The sequence below is a fragment of the Passer domesticus genome, chromosome 7 (genome assembly GCF_036417665.1).
Source record: "Passer domesticus isolate bPasDom1 chromosome 7, bPasDom1.hap1, whole genome shotgun sequence".
Taxonomy (NCBI): domain Eukaryota; kingdom Metazoa; phylum Chordata; class Aves; order Passeriformes; family Passeridae; genus Passer; species Passer domesticus.
In genome coordinates, this window is record NC_087480.1 from 33,449,191 (window position 1) to 33,472,361 (window position 23,171).

General features: G+C 42.7%; 1 protein-coding gene across 16 annotated transcripts in view; it reads right to left on the reverse strand.

Moving 5' to 3' along the window:
• The window catches only part of PRRC2C (proline rich coiled-coil 2C), a 69,057-nt gene extending 46,565 nt beyond the window's left edge, over nucleotides 1-22,492 (reverse strand). For 13 of the 16 annotated variants that reach the window (XM_064427526.1, XM_064427531.1, XM_064427540.1 and 10 more), the window contains exons 1-4: nucleotides 22,336-22,492; nucleotides 6,408-6,575; nucleotides 5,107-5,284; nucleotides 1,625-1,728 (exon numbers count right to left, since the gene is read on the reverse strand). In XM_064427526.1, the coding sequence (XP_064283596.1) occupies nucleotides 1,625-1,728; nucleotides 5,107-5,284; nucleotides 6,408-6,522 (397 nt within the window). In that variant the 5' untranslated portion in view covers nucleotides 6,523-6,575; nucleotides 22,336-22,492. Of the gene's footprint in view, nucleotides 1-1,624; nucleotides 1,729-5,106; nucleotides 5,285-6,407; nucleotides 6,576-21,741; nucleotides 22,027-22,335 lie in introns of those variants that run through there. The other 3 variants (XM_064427541.1, XM_064427534.1, XM_064427525.1) reach the window with 2 other exon arrangements.
• Nucleotides 22,493-23,171: the final 679 nt, after the last annotated feature.

The following is a 23,171-nucleotide window of genomic DNA, read 5'->3' on the forward strand; positions in this document are numbered from 1 at the left end:
AGTAACAGCACCAGAGATCTCCTTGACTGTATTTAAGCTACAAGCCTGAAAAAGCCAGACTGGCAACCAGCAGTTCAGAAAGAAGTTAAAAAAATTCAAAGATGTTTTGATAGTAATTTACTCCAAATTTTAGCTGAAGCATGAGCTCAAAAATACACACTGCTGTTATATTTCCTAAGTCTTTCCCTTCTCCATGGCCACCAAGAGGATCAGAGAAAGGTTTAGCCTTGCCTCACTCCAGTTTTACAAGAGCACGAGGCTGAGTGACTGCTGGAACGCTCACGAGGCAGCAGGAGAAACTCTGAGAGCCAAGTGTAGCTCAGGAAAGCAGGAGCACAACAGGTGGATCCTGGTTTCAAACCCAGGACAGCAAGCAGCTGCTGCCAATTCACATCCAGTGCTGCTTCCTGAAACTGCAAACCCAGTGCTGCATTAATTGAATGAAATGAGGCTGCCATCTGGGCTTGGCACACGAGCTGCCATGGTAACTATGAAATAATTAGCTAAATGCATTTTGAAGCTACTGAGCCGAATCACTATTTCCTGTGTCATGGAGATGATCTTATCAGCTTCTGCAGGAAGGCTGCTATGCAGATCACTTTGCATCAGTGCTCATTCTTGGTTTTCTAATTCCACAGAAATCCTACAAAAGCTTAAAGGAGAAAAGTTTCTATATTTGAAAGTAGAACACTGAACATTAAGCAGCAAGAATTGGAGTACCTAGAATTGTCACTTCTAATTCTCAGTGTAAAAATCTTTAGATATGTGATGTTAACAAACTCCATATAATATCTAAGAAATTACCTCCACGCTATTAATATTTTTTCATTTTAAGAACTCAATTCTTCAACTGGAAAGCCTAAACTCCATTTTACAGCCACAGAAAGCTCGCAAGTCTCAAACTTAAGGAATAAAACACATTGCAGGTTATTTATCATAATGGAGACAGAGGAATTTTAAATAACCTCTCACTCTGCAAGCATTTTAAAAAATCTCCTGAAGATTTAGTTCTGAACTTACATCTGTAATGAAAACACTCAAGCTAAGAGTCACTCTGATGGAAACAATTTTCCATCCTTTCATCCAATTATGTTAAATAACCCTCAAAACACACCTTTAATGTTTTTCCCAGAAAGAAAACTACTTAAGCACTATCACTTTGATACTAAAATAACCAAGGAATTTATAAAATGAAGGGAAAAGTATTGCCGTTTCACATGTTTAAACAGAAGCAAAACTACACATACTTCGCACAAAATGATCCAAAACTATGATCAGAATGACCACCAACTGCTTACATCTCTCCTTCCCATACCAAAATTGTTTGTGTTATAAGAACTAACTGTGATTTGCCCTCCTCACCACAGCCACACTGAAGATTTTTTGCTGCCACGATCACTTGTCAATTCAAAAGTGGTGACTACACCAAGCTTGCAAAAGTCAGCCAGACCTGCTGATAGATCCAGTGACTGGGAAGGGCTCATTGCCCAGCCTGGAATGCTGCTTCCATGACTTTTCCCACTCCCAAGTGGCCTGGCCAAGCCTCCAGGGGCTGCTGAGTGTGGGGGTCTCTCCCAGCCCAGTCCCAGCCTGGTGGGCAGTGCAGAACCTGAGCAGCACTCACCGTCTTGTCCTGGCTTGGTGTTGGCCCAGGATTTGGCAACAGGAGCTGCTTCTGGAGGAGCAGGAACAGCAGGTTTTGGCTGGGTCTGCGGCACGTCTGGCTGTCTGGAATCAGAGGAAAAGCACTCGTGAATACAAGAGGGTGTCAGGATGGCTACTGCAAACAAGGGAATACAGTAAGGGAGCTGTGCAGCTGAAGAACCAATAACTATTTTTCTTCAGAAAAGGAGTTGTTATAGAAACAGTTTAAAAATTGAACAAATTAGTTAATTATTTCAAGATTCCATTTCCCAAAGAGGAGAGGAATAAATGAAAATGGCACAGCAGAAAATGCAGCCAGGCATGAACTGAATTACAGCTTTTAAAGAAGTGTATTGGACAATCAAAAAACCAATCCATCTACAACCATCAAAGGGAATAATTTGGATTAATGTTCTCTTGCCTTGGGAGTTAACAGAGGAAAGCACTTCAAGACCACCATGTACTGAGAGAAAGAAGGCAAATACATGTCAGGAATTCCCAAATAAAAGGAACTGATAAGGAAAGCTAAAGATATCATTAAAAACTCTATGGGTACCATGAGCTGGAGCCCAGAACATTAAGTCTTAAGAAATGGGCTCACTCCCACCATCTCTAAAAATGAAGAGGCACAAGCACTCTTTTTGTCCAGTGCACAAAACTGAGGCACAAGCCTTTTCTAATCTGCAGATTCAGTCATATTGTTCAACCTCTTTCAATAAAGGCTATTTCTGAAACCTGCATGTTCAGGTAACTTAAGACTCTAAGCATTAGTGTCTAAAACCAACTAAGACTAATCCTCCAGCTCCTTCGTAGGACCTTTTAATAAAACAGGAACTATGGGGCAAATGCTGTGGTCTAGAACCACTTTACTACACCAGTGAAGAGAGAAGCAGTGTGGTATCATGTCACTTCATTGACAAGAAACAGCTGTAAATGCTTCAAGTAGATCCTAAAGTGATCCCAAATTTCTGAGGACTATCACTGTGAGATCAGTTCCATTTGGGTTCTGCAGTGATCAACCCAAAGCACTACACAGGACTCTCAGAACTGAGAAGCAATGCCATCAAAAAGATCACTGCTGGGCAGAAACACAAAGCTTCTCACAGGAATAACAAAATGCAATTTTTATGTTCCATGAGAGTACGACAATCTAGAAAAAAAACTCCAGTTTTCATTTTTTTTTTTCTGTTTTTCGCATGCATTTTCTTACAGCTGCACATTTTCTAAGCAGGCTTTGGGGAATTTATGACTTACATGGCTGAACTTTGTGACACAAGTGAAACAAGGAACAAGACTGTTAAAGAAATTACTCCTTGCATTTCTCCTGTTTCATACACAAGCCAATTTAGAATTTTAGTTATCTAAGCACTCCCCTGCAAATATGGATGAGTGAAAGAACTCAGCTGAATTAATCAAATCACTACACAACAGCCTGCACTATCCAGGAAAGAGACTGAGGCACTACCCACTGAATGAGTGGCAACTCGAGAAAGCAGGAATTAATGCTCATAATTAAAAGGAGTAACACATTAATGTGAACTCCAATGCAATGATACAAGAGAAAATGCATGAAACTAAATCAGGCTGTTATCAAGATGTAACCTTTATCTGCAACACTTCTGAGAGGAACAATAAAACACTTCACACATAAACTGCAGCATTTCAAGCACAATGAGTATCACTAACACAGCAGTACTCAAACAAATGATATTAAGATCTGAGCAAACACATCAGATGGTCCAAATTTAGGAGAATTTCCTCATGGCCTGGGCATACACACCTGTTCCTGGGAACAAATCTCTCCCTCACTAGTTTTACTTTTATCTGGATTCTGAGGCCTTTATCAGAGTAATACATACAAACAACTTCCAGTTGCAGATAAGGGACAGTTACTCACTTGTTTGTAAACAGAACATCAACTGCTGGTACCTCCTAATACATGGTCATGCAAAGGCCTGCTTTAGTCAAACAAGCCACCAGCTCAACACAGATTTAACAGGGCAAAATGTAAGTGACCTTGAAGCACAGGGAGACGTTGTTAAAATACCAAACAAAACACAGGGCTGAAAACTGAGACTCTGCAGTTTCAAAAGTTTAAAATAAAGGGCTAAACACAACACTATATTCCTGAAGTCTATCAGCTTTTTAGAGAGATGTCAAAAATTGGCATTTAAATGTAGGAACATACACAAAGAAAAATAAAGGGACAGAAAGATGTTGAAGGAAATCTTAAAACCTCATCTTTTGCTTTCACAAGCACTAGGAACATACAACCACTGTCCCTAAATTCCAGTGTTTTCCAGAGCAATTTGTATGAAAAGAGTTAACACTTAAACCTTGCTTCTACTTATGCAGTGAGAATCACATCCTATTTTAAGCTTACATGGCAAAAAAAGAACTGCTTTAAAAAACTTTCCAATTAGAAACTGGAAAGTTTCAGTTTCTATTTAGTTTCTTCCTGTGCAGGACCAGGAGTTGGACTCGATGACCCTGATGGGTCTCTCCCAACTCAGCATATTCTGTGATCCTTTCATCCTATTTTCTTTAGCTGTACAAGTGTGAAACAAATCTAGCACAGGAAACTGCACTGAGCATAGGAAATTTGTATCATACAAGGTATACAACAGTGCATCAACACTGCCACAACTTCTGCCTTGTTTATATCACATACTGGAGGAGTCAGGAACAACAGTGGAGAGCTTAAGATAAAAAAAAAAAATTGAAAGTCTTTAGAATTTATGGCATTCTAGCAAAAAAAAAAATTAAAGTGCAAATATTAAAAACCATTAGGAAAAAAAAGCAGAACGTTAAACAAACTTATGCAAACCAAGATTTTTTGAGTTTCCTCTGACATACATCAGCAAAAGCACAATTAAGGTGATTTTTGCATACTCATGAACTTGCAAACTATTCTCTAATTTTCCTGCTGTGTTCCTTGGGGTTTCAAGAGAATTTTATTTAAGGTGATATCACTGATCTTACAAAACCATGCTGTAGTATTTCCTGTAAGCAGACATTAAAACTTACATGTCCAAGGAAATATTCTTCTCCTCATATGGAATTTATAAGCAGACCATTTTCAACTTAAATACGAGGATGTATTTTTTTTGTGCAAGGATTTTTTAACTATCCCTCTACTAGCAAGATTCTTCCTCCAGAAATTAATAATGATAAATTTTAAATTAGTGAATATTTCCTCTCTGGCAGCTATGCTGAGAACACTCCAGTGTAACAAATTTCTTTCCAGGTCCTGCCAATCCCAAACTTTGGGCAAATCTGAGAGAAATGGCCCTGCAAACCAAGCCAGTGTTATTTATTTTTTAATTCCACAGAAATCCTATAAAAGCCTAAAGGAGAAAAGGTTCTGTATTTGACTGCAGGACACTGAACATTAAGCAGCAAGAAATGGAGTATCTAGAATTGTCACTTCTACTTTCAGTGCAAAAGAAGGTGAAAACTCACTTCTCTTCTTCGTGCTGCTCTTGCTTTGAAGCCCATCCTGTGCCGTCCTTAGGCACAATGTTCACATTGGGGTCGTTGCCTTTGTTCTCTGCTTTGAGGCTGGGCAGATTAGCTGGGGGAGGCATCCTCCTGGAAATAGCAACTTTTCCAAGACTCTGCAATCCATGGCGTGCAGCAACTGTGTGCCAGAACAGAAAGTGCAAGTTAACAACTCTGTTTAGGCAGAGCTACGTAGAAATGTTTTGTAAGAAAGTCAGAAAAATTAAAGAGTTTTAAGAATTAAAAATTTAAAATGCCTCAGAATTTAATATTTTAAAAAGGGAATTGAAAACACTTGGTTTGGGAAGACCTGAGGACTTTTGAGCAGTGAGTCATTATGGTTAGCCTGTTCCAGAGATTAAAAAGGATATATGGTCCCACCTTTATACACAACATTCAGTGACAGAAAACTAAAGAAGCCATTTACAACATGATGTTAATGTCAAGCATTATTCTCTTGCTCTTTTGGAGCTTAATGTACATTGATGAGTCCAGGAATACCCCTATGGGTCTAGCCCATTTGTTTATTGCTTCAAATTTCAGCTGGCAGATGCTGCCTTTGCAAAAACATTCCTACAAATTGTATTTACTCCAGACCACAAGTACAAAGCTAATGCACCCCACAGGACATTCAACCTACCAAGTAACCAACTCAGGGAACAAGCACAAGTTACTGCCCTGGGTAAGCTGCATCACAACAGACAGCTCTGTTTCAACGTTTAAAAACAGTATTGTGGCAAACTTCCACAAGCTTGGGCACACTTCTTTACAAACAATTTAGGCAATTTTGTCAAGTTCAAAACCTTCAGAACATAATTTCCCCCGGTTCTCTGTTCAACGACTCATGAAAAAGCAGGCTCACAGTCATCTTATTTGAGATATCAGTGTAAGTTTTATCCAGTTTGTAAAAAAATCAAAGTCCCAGAGCTGTAAGTGAGCATTGCTTTTCCTTAATTAAACACTTCCAGCGTGGCAAATGTTAATGCAGTAACATGCACAGCTGGAGAATGGCACATCTTTACTTACACCCATTCTACTTCCTACTAGACTGCAAATGCTGTCTCTCTGAACTGACACTCCTGTTTAGAGCTAAACAGCAACTCTAATGAACGCTGCCTTCCACAGTCCTTCCACTTCACTGCTGCACCAAGCAGTTATGAAAAACCAGGCTGTGGTTAAGTGCTCATACACTCTGCACTCCTAATTAGCACTGCAGTAATGATGAAACTGGAAGAATGCAATTCTAAAGAGAGCTTACTCACCTGTGGTTTTCTGAGTCTCCAGTGACTTTCCCTTGTAAGTATTAAACAGACTGAGTGTTGCATACTTTGTTTTTCCATCCTTTGCTTTTGTACTCTGGCCTGACTTTTCCGACATTTCGCTGGAAACTCATCGAGTCTGGTACCTTCCGTTCGCTCCTCAAAATCTGCCTGGGAAGGGAAACAACAGAAAAGTCAAGGAATCTGAACAGGAGCCAAGGCTGAAGTCAGAGTTCAGGGCAGAAGTGGACAGCATATTTAACACCATTAGCACTGTTTCATTTAAGCATTCTGCAGGATGCCAAGGAATGCATTAACTCCAGAAACCTTATCCTTATGTAACATCAGGAATTTTTAAGTATTTCTAGCTCTTCCGTATGAACATCACGAAATCAGGAGGGTCAGCATTTAATTAACATCAAACACTGCTAAAGTGGTAAATACCATCCATGATTTCACTAGAAAATGAATAATAAAACCCCAAACCCCACAAACACACAGAATTTCCACCAGCAGCTCTTTCCCCACTGGGGAAGCTCAATGACCTCACCCACTCCCAAAGCCAAGTACTGAGACAATTAACAGTTACTGCAGTACAGTATTTCTGGAATTTGCTTCTTTTTCCTCCAATTAGAACCATCATGCACACAGCAGCCAGAGACACTAAATACACAGAGTAAGAATTTTTTGTTTGTCAAAACCAGAACACAGTATGCTTAGAGGGGGAGAGTGAAAATTCCTTAAACCGAGAGTTACACTATTCTTCCTGCAGCAGTAAATTACAGGGCTCTTGGAGCAGGTCATTCCTCTCCTCCCTCCTTCTCCCAGAATAACAGGCCTTGAGAGAAAGAACCCAGTAATTAACTGTGATCCTTCTCTAGAAGTTCTTGGAAGGAACTTGCAGAGTTGCTGCTCATCACCAGGCAGGAACACAAGTGAGCATTCACTCAAACAGAATATTATTTTACAAGCTGATTTCTCTTAACAGTCAAAAAAATCCTGCCACCCCCTTTACAACAACAATTTTTTATTTATTTCTGTATGAATTCCAGAAGAGTTATATATCCTCAAAGACTTGTGTTTCAATCTAAAAGCAGGCAGCAAGAAGCAAGACATCCTGCTCAAGCCCTTCAGTGATCAAACTCCCATGGCAAACCCAGAGCTGCAGATCTTCAAAGGGAATGTGATTCACATGCAAGGTGCTCGTGGATTGAGAGTCTGCAAGGACAAGCAATCTAAAGAACAAAGCACCTACTTGGTCATGACAGACATTCAGCAATGTCAAAAGACCATGGAAATTTAATTTATACAGGTATGATAACATTCCCATCCTCCTCTGCCTTCTACCTCAATTTACAAGCCATGATTGAAAAGAAATGAAGATGGCAAATAACCTTGGGATGGCTCAGCTTCAGCGTAACTTGGGCCAGAAACTATTCTATTGCAATCCATGCAGACTGCTGCAAAGGGGACAATCTCCAGCCTTGTATGGGGCCACACACATGGCCAAGAAATATATTCTCCCTCAGAAAAAGACAGCAACTCCCAGATTCTTCTCCCAGATTAGTCAGCACTTGGCTATTTCAACAGCAAGCGTTACTGTGTGTCATCCAAAAATGTGAAATGCAGGACAGGAGCAGGGTGAACCCAGCCCACTGAGCAAAACAGGCTGGAAACCAGAACTCTGGATGAGCTGAAAGAACTTGTGAGCACAGTGATTGTAGTGTAAGACACAAGTAAAGGATCACCTGAAAGCTAGTTTGTACCCTGTGCTCCTGGCAGCTACTGCCCAGCACCTTCTGGGATGCTCCAGGATGATTGTGGTGGACTCTTTTCCATAAATACAAGGCTGGGAACAGACAGGAACAGAAGAGTGGAAGGGACAGAGTCTGCCAGGTCCTTTCACAGAACTCCTTCTGGTAAACTGAATCTCCTTGCAGAAGGAAAGGCCAATGCAGAGGCTCATATCTAATCTAGAGTCAGCCTGATAAACGAGTCAGCCTGGCTTAGGTCTGCAGACAGGCTGAAGCAGAACTCTGGCCATGAATAACACTGATGGGCAAAGCCTGACAAGTTGGACTGCAAGCACTGGGGCAGCCTGAAGAGTGAAAGGTTGTGTGATAACTCCAAAGATAAGCTCGCCTAAATTCATGTTTCAGACCAGGTGGGCTTTTTCCTGTAAAGATATGTGAGTACTGAGCTTTGGCTTCTAGTGGAACCTTGCAGCCTCGGCACAGTTTTTTTGGATAGATGAGGGACAGCCTACAGCCAAGTCTGTGGCTGGAATCTAGAGCATGTATTTATCATAAAGAGTCCACCACAACCATCCTGGAGCATCACAGAAGGTGCTGGGCAGTAGCTGCCAGGAGCACAGGGTGGCAAACCAGCTTTCAGGTGAGCCCAGAACTGTATCAAGTCATATATTACAATTACTTCTTCTTTCAAGTGCAAACAGCTCATCCAGAGTTTTAATTTTTGGCCCAAGACTCATCCCAGCCAAGGAGTTTGTAAACAAGAAGTAGCTTCACAATGGTGGAAAATCTAGAAACTGGCAAACAGAACAAACAAATTAAAAAAAGACAACTTGGGTCACTTTTTACCCCCAAAACTGTCAACAGAAGCAAAGCTCTAACAGATACAGACAAAGCAAGCAGAAAGCAGTCTGAGGGTGGTTTAAGATAATCTTTTGTCATATTCTCCCAAAGTGTGCATCCCTGGTAGAGATGAAACATGGAAAATGTTAATCATAACAACACTTTTTTACAGAGCAATACAGATTCCATACCTGGGCAGACCTTCACTGTAAAAACTGCTCTTTCTAGAACGTTTGACAGCTTCAAGAACAGAGGACAGTGAAAACTTTACATTCCCTGAATACCCCTTTTTATGTTTAATTTAGAAAAATTAGTCTGCTCATTACAACTGAGCTCTAAGCCTTTTATACTATTAAAATTCATACGGTTTGACAAGTTTTTTCCTAACTTATACTACATAGAAAAATATACTGTTTTACAATGATTAAAACTGCACCTTCCTCAGTAATCAGACTTGCACAAAATAAATAATTTGAATTAGGCAGGTCAATATATTCAATAATATACAATATATATATTTAAGTACACTTAGACCTGATAGTGGTTGCCAAAGATATTCCTACAAATCAGACTTCAGACCAGGTGCTCAAGGCAGGGATGACAACCCCTCCCTCGGAAGAGCCCACGTGGCTTCACCCAACATCCTGGCAGGTCACACATTAAACAAGCACTCAGTGCCACCTGACATCGGCTATGGAGAGACAGCTGCACCACTCTGAGCCCTGTGGAACCATCCAGCTCCAAGACTGTTCATCCAAACTTCACCTGTGTGTGCCACGTTCCTGTACCTGAGCACTGGAATCGCTCCCTCTGTACAGAACACCTGGGGTGTTTCAACACAGACATATCAAGCACTTTCCTCCCCAGGTGATTCCCAACTTGCCCAACATTTCCATATTTTGTTATTATTAGTCAAGTTCTCACAGTGCAGCACTGCTGTGCACTAGGTTTAGGCTGTGTGCTGCTGCAGAGGCAGCTGTGAGCACCCCTGAGAACACATACAGGATGTCAGGAGCACTTTCCAAGCTAAGGAAGCTCGGTGACAGCCACCAGAAGGAAGGAACAGCACCAGCCATAATGGCACTTGGCAGGGTTCAGTGCACCATGAAGAAATTTAAGCAAGTCAGCTGTTCATTCTGAATTATTACAGTAACTATTATGCACAAGTACAGAGAGCACAAAGCTCCCAAAATTCTGGAGCAAACATTTACCCTTCAGCTGCTCTGCAATGTTATTAAATAAGTTAAGTGAACTTCACTGTGGCTTGAAGATTTTAGGGTAAAAATTATTACTCTAATTTCTGTACCAGACTATTTTTTCAGATTCCAACTGGTTGATTGTTTTAAATCCTGCAAGAACTCAGAAGCTTGTGTACAGAAAACAGTACACAAAGGAGCTGACACAAATTCTAAATATCCTGTCTCTGTTAAGGAACACTTACTTGTGCCTTCTTAGACATTTAGAGCTGGTACAAGAACAAACTGAATGCAGTGGATTCCAGACTACAAAACCATGTTTTTAATAGTAAAACCCCAGCAAACAAAACCCCATACATATCATACATATTCCACTAATTCCTAGCTCTCCTGATCATTTTAGAACTCATCTCTGTAACTCGTTTACAATTGAATACAATTTATACAATTATTGGTCCATAAAATATATATTCAATATAATATACAAATTTATACAATTTACTACTCCTCTGAATTTGCACAGTGTTCCATTAGGGCCAGCTGCAGCCTCCAAAAGGTGTCAACTCTCCTTCACAAAAAAGTTTTACTTAAACAAGGTAAAAACATCACGTATTTTGAGGTCACTTTTGAGAACTGAGTGGCAAGTATAAAACATTTAACAACTTAACTCCTAAAGTCTTGTCAGACCAGATGACAAACCATATTTTAGACACTGCATTTTTAAACCCCTACGTAGGCAAAAAGGTCTTGTTTTCAGGGTAACATGTCAAGAGACTTCTTCAGCAGCACTGCAGTCAGATTTAATACAGTCCTTCCATCCTAACCCCCCAGCCCACACCTCTTTAACCCACTCAATCAGAACAGGTAACCTGGACAGGAGTTTCCTGGGATTTAAGCCTTAAAACATTAAAAATACTGGAATACTTCTCGTAATTCCTATTCAACAAGGATCTCTAGACCCTGTCACCTCTGCTCCAAGGGCTGAGTTTTGGCCACATTTGGAGAAAGGCACTGGAATGATTTAAGGCAAAGAGCACCACTGAGGACTCAAACCAGCTGAACTCTCAGTGCCCCACATGCCCATCTGTGAAGTGGGAAACATCACAAAAAACTCTGCATGGAAGTTTATTCATAACTGGAACACACTAGCACCTCTTTCAAAACAGAAACCAAGAGACCAATCCAGAAAGTATTTCCATACACTATTTTAAGCACACTTAAAGCAGTGGAAGTGTAAAAACCATCATATACAAATCTGTTATTTGTATCCAGCCATAACTTCACTTTTCTAAGAACAGCTTTGTTTCTGGGACACTGAACAATGTCGTTCTGGTTAATCCTGGAACCAAATACAACTACTAAAAAAAAAAATTTAAAAAATTTAAAAATTATAAAATTAAACTTTAACACATATTCCATTTGTTTTAGAGGCAGATGCTCCCAAATCAGTGTTAGTAATTAAAAAAAAAATTCACTGCACACAAAAATGTGCCATTAAAAATTTCAGACAAAGTTTTCATTTCAACTGTAAGTCTGGCATATTTAGATTCTAGAACTGAAGAAACTGCCCACTACTGTAAAAACTAAGCATAATCTCCAGCTAGATCCTAATTTTTGAAAAACAACTGTGTGATCTTCGGAAAAGAGACCAATTTAAATCAATTACAGAAACAGAATGCCAATTTAAAACAAAGAAACAGAGGATACTGGAGTCAAAATACTTGGAACCCAAGAAAGCCTTTTTTGTGCTTTTTGTAACTCAGTCTTAAGGAATCTTATTTTAAAAGGACACTCCAAAACACTGTGCAATTACTGAATACATGGGGTTCAGATGTGGTTTTGTAGAGGGAAGATTGCACACAAATAAAAAAAAGGAATTACAATTAAACACTTCCCTGACATGGATGTTTGTCAACAATCTCTTCTTGATGGTCTTATACTTTCACCTCTGGAACCAACATTTTTAGCCCAATTTTTATCTACAAAAACATAACAACAAAACAAATACACAAAAGTTCTGGCCATTTATCCCACTACTAAGAATTCTTAAGAATTTCAGCACTATCAGCTTAATATGACACAGACAAAAGCTTGCAGAACCTCTGGTAACACTTGGGTAGCAAAGAAGTCTCTGTCCAATCTCAGTATCTAATAAAGCCTCTCAAATCAGGATTTCACTTCTCCAAGAGCTACTTGCAGCAAGGTTCATTATCCAGCAGACTGCTGCTAAGCAGGCTGAAAACTGCAGGAACACTTTGGGGACTCCAAACTTTTGCTTGATGTACCTGCATCACCTACAAGAAGAGCAGCTCTTCAAATCTTTGAAGAGTTCTTGGGTAGATCTCAGTACAGTTCATTCTTGAACAAGACCTGCACAAGTTCGATTTCCTTAGAAAGTCTCACTAAAACACTCTTTCACCTCCAGATTTTGGGCTCACTGCTTTCCAGCACAGCCTGAAAGAGGATACAAAGCACTGATAAAATCCATGGAGACTGGCAGCCAAGCTGGACAAGAAAACCCCTTAATCACCATCTCCTCTGTACCCATCACCCCAGTGGGAGAACTGTAGGATGGCCACAATCTAGAGGAGTTAACAGCCACCAAATGGAAAAAAATCAAAATTAGTTTGGCTCTTCAGAACCAAGACACTCCATCCTGAGACAAAGCTGGAGCACAGCAGGCTTTGCTAGTTCAATCATTCCTCAAATAGCTCCTCTTTAAAGCCTAAGAAAGTCTTTCCAAAACAGTACCAAAGCAGAGTGTGTCAGGTGGAAAACAGACCATGACACAAGACAGCCATTTTAGGGCATCATCCCCACAGATGCATCTATAAAAATGGAGTTTGTGGATGCCAGAAATGGGCATCCACAAATATGTCAGCATCAATTCTACCAGACATGCAACAACAGCCTAAATGGAGCTACTAAGCCAAGCAATGAAAAACAACCCAAATTAGCCACCCACAAAAAAACTCTACCCAGAATCTAACTTCACCACAAAGCATATGTTACTTTGAACCAGCAATCTACAGAGCAAGCAAATCTGCTGCCTTAGAAAGGCTGCAAGGCAGCTTGTTGAACCCATTTTTTTGAGAAATACTGATCACCTAAACCCTGGCTTTCCAACAGGAAAGCCAGCAACAAACCTCAACAGCTCAGGGAATTTTTGTTGGGAGCATTTTAAGACTAACATGGCACTAACCAAACTTTTAGGATGATTATTGCAGAAAAAAAGAATTATCTGTGAGTTCCATTTTTTTTTCTTGAGAATAAAAGAAAAAAATAATAAAAAAACCCACAGATCCAAGTACAGCAAACCTCAAATTTGTCTCTATCCAAAGATTTTAATATCTATTTAGCTGTATGTGCATGAATATTTCAATGAAACCATATTCCTGTGGAACAGCCCTGACAAAAGCAGCTTGATCAGCAGGCTCAATCAGAATCAGCATGACTTAAATGTGTCCACATAACAAGGGATTAAAAAGCCACAGACAGGTTAAACTCACACTGGCAATAAAACTGTCAGAAATGCATCCAACATTTTCATGTGTCACACAGCTGCTTTCATTCAGCTAAGATCATTTCTGGTACTTCTAGTGCTTAGGAAATCTTCTCCTTTTTAGGTGACCTCAGGTAACTGAGAGATTCTGGTCCCATCCCCTCCCCTCACAGGCAGAAATTTAAGCTATTTAAGATTTCTAGGGGGAAAATAGTTTTAATTTCCTTTAGTGGATTTTTTTTGCATGTTTATAGTCAGAACATCAATTAAAGCTGTTCAGTATCCTCACAAATACTATCTAAATATTACCTACAACAACGCAGTTATCCAGGAATTCAATACTTCCAATGTTTGTCTCTTTCTTCCACGTTTTACACCAATGGCACAAGTTTGGTCTTCAGCTTTCTACTGAAAAAGGGAAGCTGTTCACCAAGACACCTCTTACATTTACTTCTGCCTTTTACAAGAGCTGAAGAGATAATTTAGAGATGTTCACAAGCATAAATACCGCTATTCTTAAAACAAAATGCTGAAATTAGGAATTTCCTCCCTAAAAACTTCCTTCAGTTCCCAAGTACTACACATGCAGAAGATATAATATCCCTGTCTGCTGTAGATTTCTAATTAAATACTGTTATTTCTATTGTAATGATAACTTTACAATTAAAATAGAAATTGATTTCAAAAAAATATTGATTTTCAAAGTGGAGTATCAAACAAGGGCAAATTAAGAAACTCCCTTCAGTGAATTTTGTGTCTGTTAATTCTCTGCATTTCCAAAGGTTAGATAATGAAGAATGGTACAAGGATCACCAGAGAGTTTTAACAAAAGCTCTTCTACTATTCTGAACTGAAAGCCCAACATCTGTCACCTCAAGCAGCAGCACTTCTAAGCAAGTAAGACTCATAAAGAAATCCTACTCTGGTGGTCAAGTACCTTGAAGACTTGAAATACGTGATGTCCAAACTCAGCCTTAAGGCTCAAGTCCTTGGCCAAAAAAAAAATATTGATGACTGCTTTAAAAGATCTAGATAATTTAGTTTCTGAGTTCAGAAAATTTACTTTGGTCATTTTTTTCAAACTTCTTTGCAACATGAGAAATAGTTCTTTAGGCTAACAGACTGATGGAATTTGCATACAATCAAATACTAAAGAGAAGAGACTTTGAAGTTGTGAACCTGACTGCACAGGCACCACAGTCATGAACATCAGAAACCCTGGATGTGCCAAATGCACCCTGGGCTCAGCATTCCCCTCTGCTGGAATGGTCCAGGCTGATCCTGGCACATCAACACTGCAGCACACCTTAATTCTGTCTGTAAGCCACAGGCTTGTAAGGCTGCACTTGTCCCAGAGCTTCCCACTGCTGATGGAGGTGATGTGGAGTCATGTTTGATGAAACAGCTCTCCACATGTCTGCTTGCAGATTCCAAGAGTAACGACCACCACACTTGTCCAGCTCTTTTCAGAGCAATTCCCAGTTTGGGCTGAGGCACAGCAAGGCAGCAATGCAAAACAAACCTCATTAATCACTGACACATGAATAAAAAGCTGTCAGAGGCCAAAAAGACTCCTGACTGTAGGATGAGAACACCACAGTGGAATATGGTGACAGGTAAACCCAGCACAGCCTTCCCTGGTACTGCAGGTGTCCAGTTCATGTTCCCATTTGTTCTACACGAACCAGACCAGTGGAGAGAAACTCAACAGCACCCCCACAGCTCCAGGGCAAATGAGGAGTTAACCACCAATACCTGTACTAGAAGCATTCCTCCAATGTTTTCAAATTATCAGTTTCTCTGCCAGAAAGGGTTTTTCAAGACACTGCAGTAAAGAGACTGCCAGTGAGTGTCCCACTTAGGTCAGAACCAAACCTGACAGAGGCAATGCCCCAACCCAACACAGCTACTCAGGCCACGTGCTGACAATCCTCAGACACAAATTACAATATTTACATGTTTCAGTAGATTACCAAACATGTTGCAACTAAAAATCTGTTCTTTTCTGAAAGCCTAAAATCCCAGATTTCTCTGCAGGTCACTTTTAGAGCAGGCTATTTTATTTCTTCTTAGCCTGACAATGTCTTTACAAGTCGCTTCTGATTTCTTCGACACCAAGCATTAAGCAAATTTTTTGCAAGACAGATTTTTGATTTTCCAGTTTCATGCAGCTGGTTAAGAAACTTTCATAAATTGTAAATTTTTAATTGAGGCAGGAGTTTTGAAGTACTGGAAGAAAGCCAGGGCCAGAAAAAAACCCCAAACAGTTTCTATAGAATTAAAGAGAGCATCATAATGATAAGCGTTCTCATTATTCTGGGAACAGAACAATGCAAGTGCTTTCGCCCAATTAGCTTTTCAACTTGCAGATGCCAAATGAGACTTATTTTTAAGATTTGCAAAACCATTTATTAAAGAAATTTCCATTATTTGGAAGAATAAGAAAACTTCAAAGCTCACAAAACTGAATCGCTGCCTATTTGAGCACGAGATAAGGGAATAAATTAAGGCAAATTCTTGCAGAAACAAGCTGTGTACCTGCTATCAAAGTGCAGGATTCAAACAGCAGCCTGGCAGGCAGCATTTTCTCTGAATACAAAAGATTACCATGACCTGTCTTACCTGTCAGAAGGATTTTTAACTGAAAAAATTACAACTATTCACCAAGCTTCTTCATAGCTAATTTAGATCAGTATATCCCGACCACAGCAGCTCTCTGTAAAGGCATCTGTTAATGGTTAGGATCACAAACAATCCCATAAAAAATTACAAACTCACTCAGCAGACTGTCACAAGCACCACTTTGTTTCTTGCTCAACTGAACCACACCACCCAGCAGAAGCATGGAAAGGCAAAAATATCAGCAAACCCTTTCTCCCCACACACAGACAGTGACATGGGGAGTGCCCTCCTTGGTGACATCCTGAGTAGAGGCTGCTCTGTCAGGCTGAGGAAAGGGGGACAAAACACAAATCCACAGCAGCAGCCTCACAACTCTCCTGTGTGGTGAGCAGAGTCTGCTCCTCTGCAGGTTCTGCCTGGGGGAGTTACCAGGAACAACAGCTGAGGTGAACAGACTCCACTCCTAAGTTGGTCCCAGTGATAAGCTGGTGCAAAACACTTCCTTCTAGGAAGCTGATGAAAGAAAATCAATAAATACATGGAAAAAGACCAGATCCCCAACAGATGAGCACAGGCTGCAGCCATTTACAGCCAATGCCCATCTTTCCACTGTTTCATTTTTCCCTTTCACTTTAACACTTCCTGCAAAAGCCTCTTTATTACCAACCCTCACTGAGCTGGTGGCAACCTCTCCCACCCACCCCATACAGACTTGGGCAGTGGAAGAGAGCAGGACAGATTAGGAGAAAAGGAATCTCTTTCAAACTTCTATTTCCTACTCCTTTACCACAATTTCCAAGCCCCAGTGGAATAATTAATGTTTTTTCACAGAGGAAGTGAGACCTTTTTTCAGCGTTCTTCCCCAGGAACAACAATGGTGAGCAGCAGATTTCCCATCATGCTTTTCTGTATCTTTAAAGTATCCCTGACTTCAACTGCAAGTAAGTAAAAATTTCTGTACTTGTTTTTCCAAAGCCCCTATTCATAAGTTAATCCTTAAATAAGAAATAATTGCATCTAAGGAGTTTTGTTTTGGAAATTTGTTAGAAGTTGCTTCGAAATAACCTTCAGGCAAGCTCCTCTGTTCATGAGCTCCTACAGAATATTTTGACAGTGCACAAGAACCACTCTAGGGCTACATCCTTAAGGATTTCCCCTCTTCTTTACAACACATGTGCCAAAATTAATTCCCTCTTTGCCAGCTTTTTTCCCCCCAGTTCTTTTCTGTTCACCTTCTCAAGGTATTTTTGTTGTTGAAGGATCCAATCTGAAGATGGAAACACTCAACAGTAAGAACCTACAGAAAAAACCAGTTTTGAACTCTTGTACAACCTCAGCATGATATAAAAAAGTTAAAACCAGTTACTCTAATCAGTTATATAATAACTTAAGCTACTTGTTACCACGTTCAAAATTTCCCACCTTGCCCAAATTCTTTGCTGCCCGTTATTCCTACCATATTCCTAACCTGGCTCATGTACATCAAAAATAAACATAATTTCTTCTCTGTATTACAGAGACGTTACAGCGTATTTTGAAGGTTTTTAAGATACTCCCACTGTGATAGTGAGAGCCAGGATTGCCAAACGCTCCAGCTTGTAACACAGAGTCAGCAACAGCAAAAAAATCTCACTGCAATGCATATAAAGGTGGTAGATTTTTGTTCCTTGGTCTGGTCCAGCTTGGAGAGAGCTCCCAGCCACTCACAGCCTCTTCTACCTGCTGCCCATTATCCTCTGGATCTCTGGTTTCATGCTTTTCCCTGTGACTCACTCATTTCTTGGAACAGACACATCTCCTTGCTCACTGAGGAATGCTCAGCATGGAAGAGATGCAGCTGCCAACACCACACTGACACCAGCTCTGGACAACTCCAGTTAATTACAGGAAGGGTCGACTGCAGACCTCTGCTTTAGACTGGGTTTGGCCACAAAAAAAGGGGAAAAAAGATGGGAAGCTAAATTTAAAAAGCCTTATCAGCACAGGCAGCTTTATGCATCTGTCTCTCAGCACTACAGAATCCATTTTCCAGGGAAGTTAACTTGGATCTGCCAAATGGCTGCAGAGGAGCTTTAACATCTTCACTTGCTCTTGGTTGTTTACTCTGCTCAGAAAAAAACCAACCCACACATCCCTTGACACTTTGCTTTCAAGATGCAGTAAATAATTCAGGCTCAATACATTATCAAAATACTTATCAAGGAACTTTTAGTTATCCAAAGCTCTGTGTGTCCCACAAAGCTCTGTCCATGCTGGTGGCTTCATCTGTGGCACGAAAAACATCTCTTAACCAAGGTGACTCCAGCAAAGCAACCTCTAAGAAATGCCACAAGCCAAAGGCAAGCTTTTCCTGCTAAAACACATCTTTTGTATTTGCATTGTCAAGGAAAAATGTTCTTGTTCTTTTTCATTAGAGGACTTGTGCTGTGCACCTATACAAAGCACAAACTGTCCCAGACATAACTAAAAAACAAGCTCTGTAAATCAGTATTTTTTTTTTTCAAAATGAAAGCATCATTTCATTGACATTAAGACTGAGGTCCTTCAGTGGAATATCTGGTGAGGTTGAAACAGAAGTCCTAAAGCAGTATCAGGTCTTTAACTGAGAGGAAATTACTGGGTTCTCAAACAAAAAGCAAATGTTGCTGCACTTCCACCTTAGCTGAAGGTTCAAATCATTTTAAGTACATCTTAAATCATTACTGCTGCAAACATTCCTTAAAATTATAGCTGTAGATTGAAATTGTAAGTTAAAATTTACAAACAATAAAATCTAGCAACAATCACTTGCCTACAAAAGATGAATTCTAAAGCAAGGTGTAGTGGTTTATTCCATTTCATGAGGACAGCCTGAGAAGGGCTGCTTTTCTAAGCACAGAAAGTTTGGTTTGCTAACTTAAGCAAGCAGTGCAGCAAAAAACATGCAGCCTAGTAATTGCCAACCTACAGCCCAGCTAGGTAAAATGCCAGTAAGGCTGACATTCCACTTAGGAATCAGCTGTATATTGACTGAATTGGTATTTAGGAGACTCCTCTCAGTTTCCCAGGACTGGGTGATGCCCCAGTTCTTCAGGCAGTACTTGTGCATTTGCTGTAGCTGAACATAAATGCAGCCATTCCTGTCTCTGGTGCTGGAAGACCCTGGAAATGAAGCCCACATTATTTTCAAATAAACATCAGTTAAAATTTATCACCACCATCCTTCAGACTGAAGACATGTAGGGCTGATTCTGCACTCTAATTTCCCCGTTAATCAAGACAGTGTCAGATAATTTAAACCATGAACAATGTGAATGTTAAACAGTTTCTCCCTCCAGTATGTGTTTGCAATCTGTAACAGACGAGCTCGTTAGCATTGACTTAGAATGTTATGTAATGGCTGAGGTATTTGTAATAAAAACAGTCTATTTCTGTTAGCCTGTTCTTCATAGACATAAAAGCTGTCTTCATCTGATTTTTATTAGGGCTTCATCTTCCTCTGCTCTTGACGCATTTTTTAAGACTCCTGTGCACTCCATTTTCATTTCACCAATACTCTGGATTATTTTCTCCCACGTCCTCACCCGAATTTCAGATTTTCACACTACATTCACCCATAAGCTTCTACCGAGTTTTGTAAAACCCAAACCCAAAAAATAATGAGAGCATGAGGCTGAGCAAAGGAAAAAATTTCCTGCAGAAGATGAACTGGTTCTACCAGTAAAACACCACCAGCAGCGCTGTCATTACAAGCCCAACATCCATCCCTGGCTAGTGGGAAGCTGCTGCATTTTCACGTGGTGGTTTCCCCCCCTCAAACCCTCCACTACTGCAGGAGCCTCTGAAGAGAAGGGTTTTTCCTTCTCTCACGTCCCCAATCCACTACTCAAGGCTTTACTCCTCTGTAAGAGCACTGTGCAAGGCTTGAACTCTTCTGCACGATTTTGATCTGCTCATTTTATCCACACCACCCCTTATATGGTATTCATCTACCCTCTCTCACATCCCTGCCATTCCTCAGCCTGGAAATCAGCCTGGAACAAAGGAATTCCCAGTCCTGCAGGACACCTGGCTGAAATGGGCCCCACAGAACAGAATCCTCCTCTCACTTCCATTCTTTCTCTTAACTGCCACCCAGCACTCACTCAGACAGCCCCAAACCCACGGGGTTTGGAATTGCATCATCCCTCCCTTGCTCACCGGGGCCTGTTTCACCTTCCCTAAGGACACAGGACCTATGGAAGGTGCATCCCATAAATCCACAGCACTGGACCAGGAGCCCAAGTTAAAACTGGAGACTGATGTAACATTCTGCTCTACAAAAAACCAGGGCTCCCATTATGGAAAGTCGAAATGAGAGCAAAGATTTTATAAATTGCTACTAAACTGCCAAGACACAGAATATTTATATTACCAAGACTCACAGAAGCAACTGGATATTGAATTATACATATTTCATGGGCTATTATCTACAAAAGCCAAGAGCTTCATACAAGCAATGGATGCACCCAGCAAGGCAGAGCTGGAGGTGCCAGAGCCTCAATCCTGCTCTCCAAGCAGTGGCCCAAGAGAGAAGCAAGCCCTCACTTCAGTTTGAAGAGTGACCTCTCAATCCCACATCACCAAAGCACCTTCCCACTGAACATTCATCCAGGTCACACAACTCCCAAAACTTTGAGATTCTTTATTCTCAAGAAAACGGTTGCAGAGCTGCCCCACAACACCCACAAAATGAATGTAGAAACAAAATTCTCTAGACTATAGAATTAAAAAAACCTTGACAGCCACACGGAGCTCCTGGCAGTCAGTATTTAAGGTCAATCCTTTTGTTTCTCATACATGGACAAATGAGATCACGTCCTGTTTCCTGCCCCTTCAAAAGCAGTTTCTTGTCTGCTCTTTCTTGTTCTTTAAGATGAGACACCAAGCAGGCCAGGTGCCTCACTGCACAAGAAATAAAACTATTAAAAATCACAGCCCCGTTCCTTCTGCTGGAAATACTGTAAATTTCCAGCAATAAACCTATTTAACCCCAATAATCAGGGCAACAAGGAAAAACGGCCCTTCCTTGAAGATATTGACTTCAAGACGTTCCACCAAAGAATATACTTACAGAAGACCCACGTGAAAGGCAAAAAGGAAGAAAACCCACGATGCTCCATTCAAGGCCCACCACCACGCTCTCGTGCATGTCCCCTCCCTCAGGAAGGGAGCCCAAACTGGAAATTATCTTTTAGCCTCAAAATTTTCAATCCCCGCACCCTGGATTATGCCCGCTGCAGACCAACTGCGTGAATTTCAGCCGTGTCACCTCAGCGCGCTCCCACCACCCCTGAACGCCACCCACGGGAACACCCCAGCCCCACAAATCCCGGCCCCGGGAGCACAAACAATGCCTCCCTTCACCCAGCCCCGCACCGACCCACCCGAGAACGGCCTTTTACCGCAGGCGGACGGTGAAAGAAGCCCGGATGGGAATTCCAGAGCGGGGAAAGCGAGGGGCCGCGCCTCCAGCACCGCGGGACGGGGCTGCAATCCCCCCGTGCTCCCGCAGAACCACAGCGGCCACGGAGCGCGAACGCACGCAGGGCTCGCCGCGCTACTCCGGGAGCCCCCAGAGAGAGAGCGGCACGGAGAGAAGGAGAGGGGAAGACAGGAAAGAGGAGACCAAGCGCCCTTAAAAAAAGGAGAAAAGCGAGGGGCGAAAAAGCGGGCGGGAGAAGGAAGCAGCACCGCCGGCCCCGCCGCCTCTCCCGCCGGCCCCGGGCGCGGCCCGGGCTCAGCCCGGCGGGGCGCGGCCGCCCCGAGCGCCAATGCGGGCGGCCCGGCGAGCCCCGGCCCGGCCGCCCCGCTCCGCTCGGCCCGCCGGCGGTGCCGGCCCGGGGCGCCCCTCACCCGCCGGCCGCGGGCCCGCCCGGGCGGAAGCCGCCCCCGCCCGGGGCCATGCGGCGCAGGCCGCCCGCCCGCTCCTGCCGGCGCCGTGCCGCCACGCGAGCCCGCGCTCCGCCGCGGTGAAGCACAGCAGCCGCGGCGCTTACCGGGCGCGCAGGGCGGCGCTCGGCTGCCCGCGGGTCCCGGTGCCGGCGCTGCCGCTGCCTCTCCCGGCGCCGCCGCCTCGGCCGCTCGCACACAGGGGCCAAGATGGCGGGCGGCCAAGCCGGGCGCCAACGACGTCTGACGTCACCGCGCACGGCGCGAGCCGCCGGGCCCGCCCCCCGCGCCGCCGGTCACGTGACAGCGCCGTGCCGCAGTCGCGCGGGCTCCCGGGGACAGGTGCGCCCCCTGGCGGCGCGGGGCGGAGGGTGGGGCCGTGCGGACCGGGCCCCATCCCGGGCCTGTCCCGGGCCTGTCCCGGGTCTGTCCCGGTTCCCATACTGGTTCTGTCCCGGCCCCATCCCGGGCCTGTCCCGGGTCTGTCCCGGTCCTGTCCCGGTTCTGTCCCGGGTCTGTCCCGGTCCTGTCCCGGTCCTGATCCGGTTCTGTCCCGGGTCTGTCCCGGTCCTGTCACGGTTCTATCCCGGCCCCATCCGGGTCCTGTGCCGGTTCTATCCCTGTTCTGTCCTGGTCCTATCCCGGTTCTGTCCCGGTTCTCATACCAGTTCTATCCCGGCCCCATTCCAGTTCTATCCCGGTTCCCATACCAATTCTATCCCGGTTCTGTCCCGGTTCCCATACCAGTCCTGTTCCAATTCTATCCAGGTTCCCATCTCGGCTCTATCCCAGCCCCATCCTGGTCCTATCCCGGCCCCATCCCCATCCTATCCTGGTTCCCATCTCGGCTCCATCTCAGCCCCATCCCAGTTCCCATCCCAGTCCTATCCCTGTTCCCATCCCAGCAATTCAGGGTTCCCTGTAATCCTAAGGCTGCTCAGGC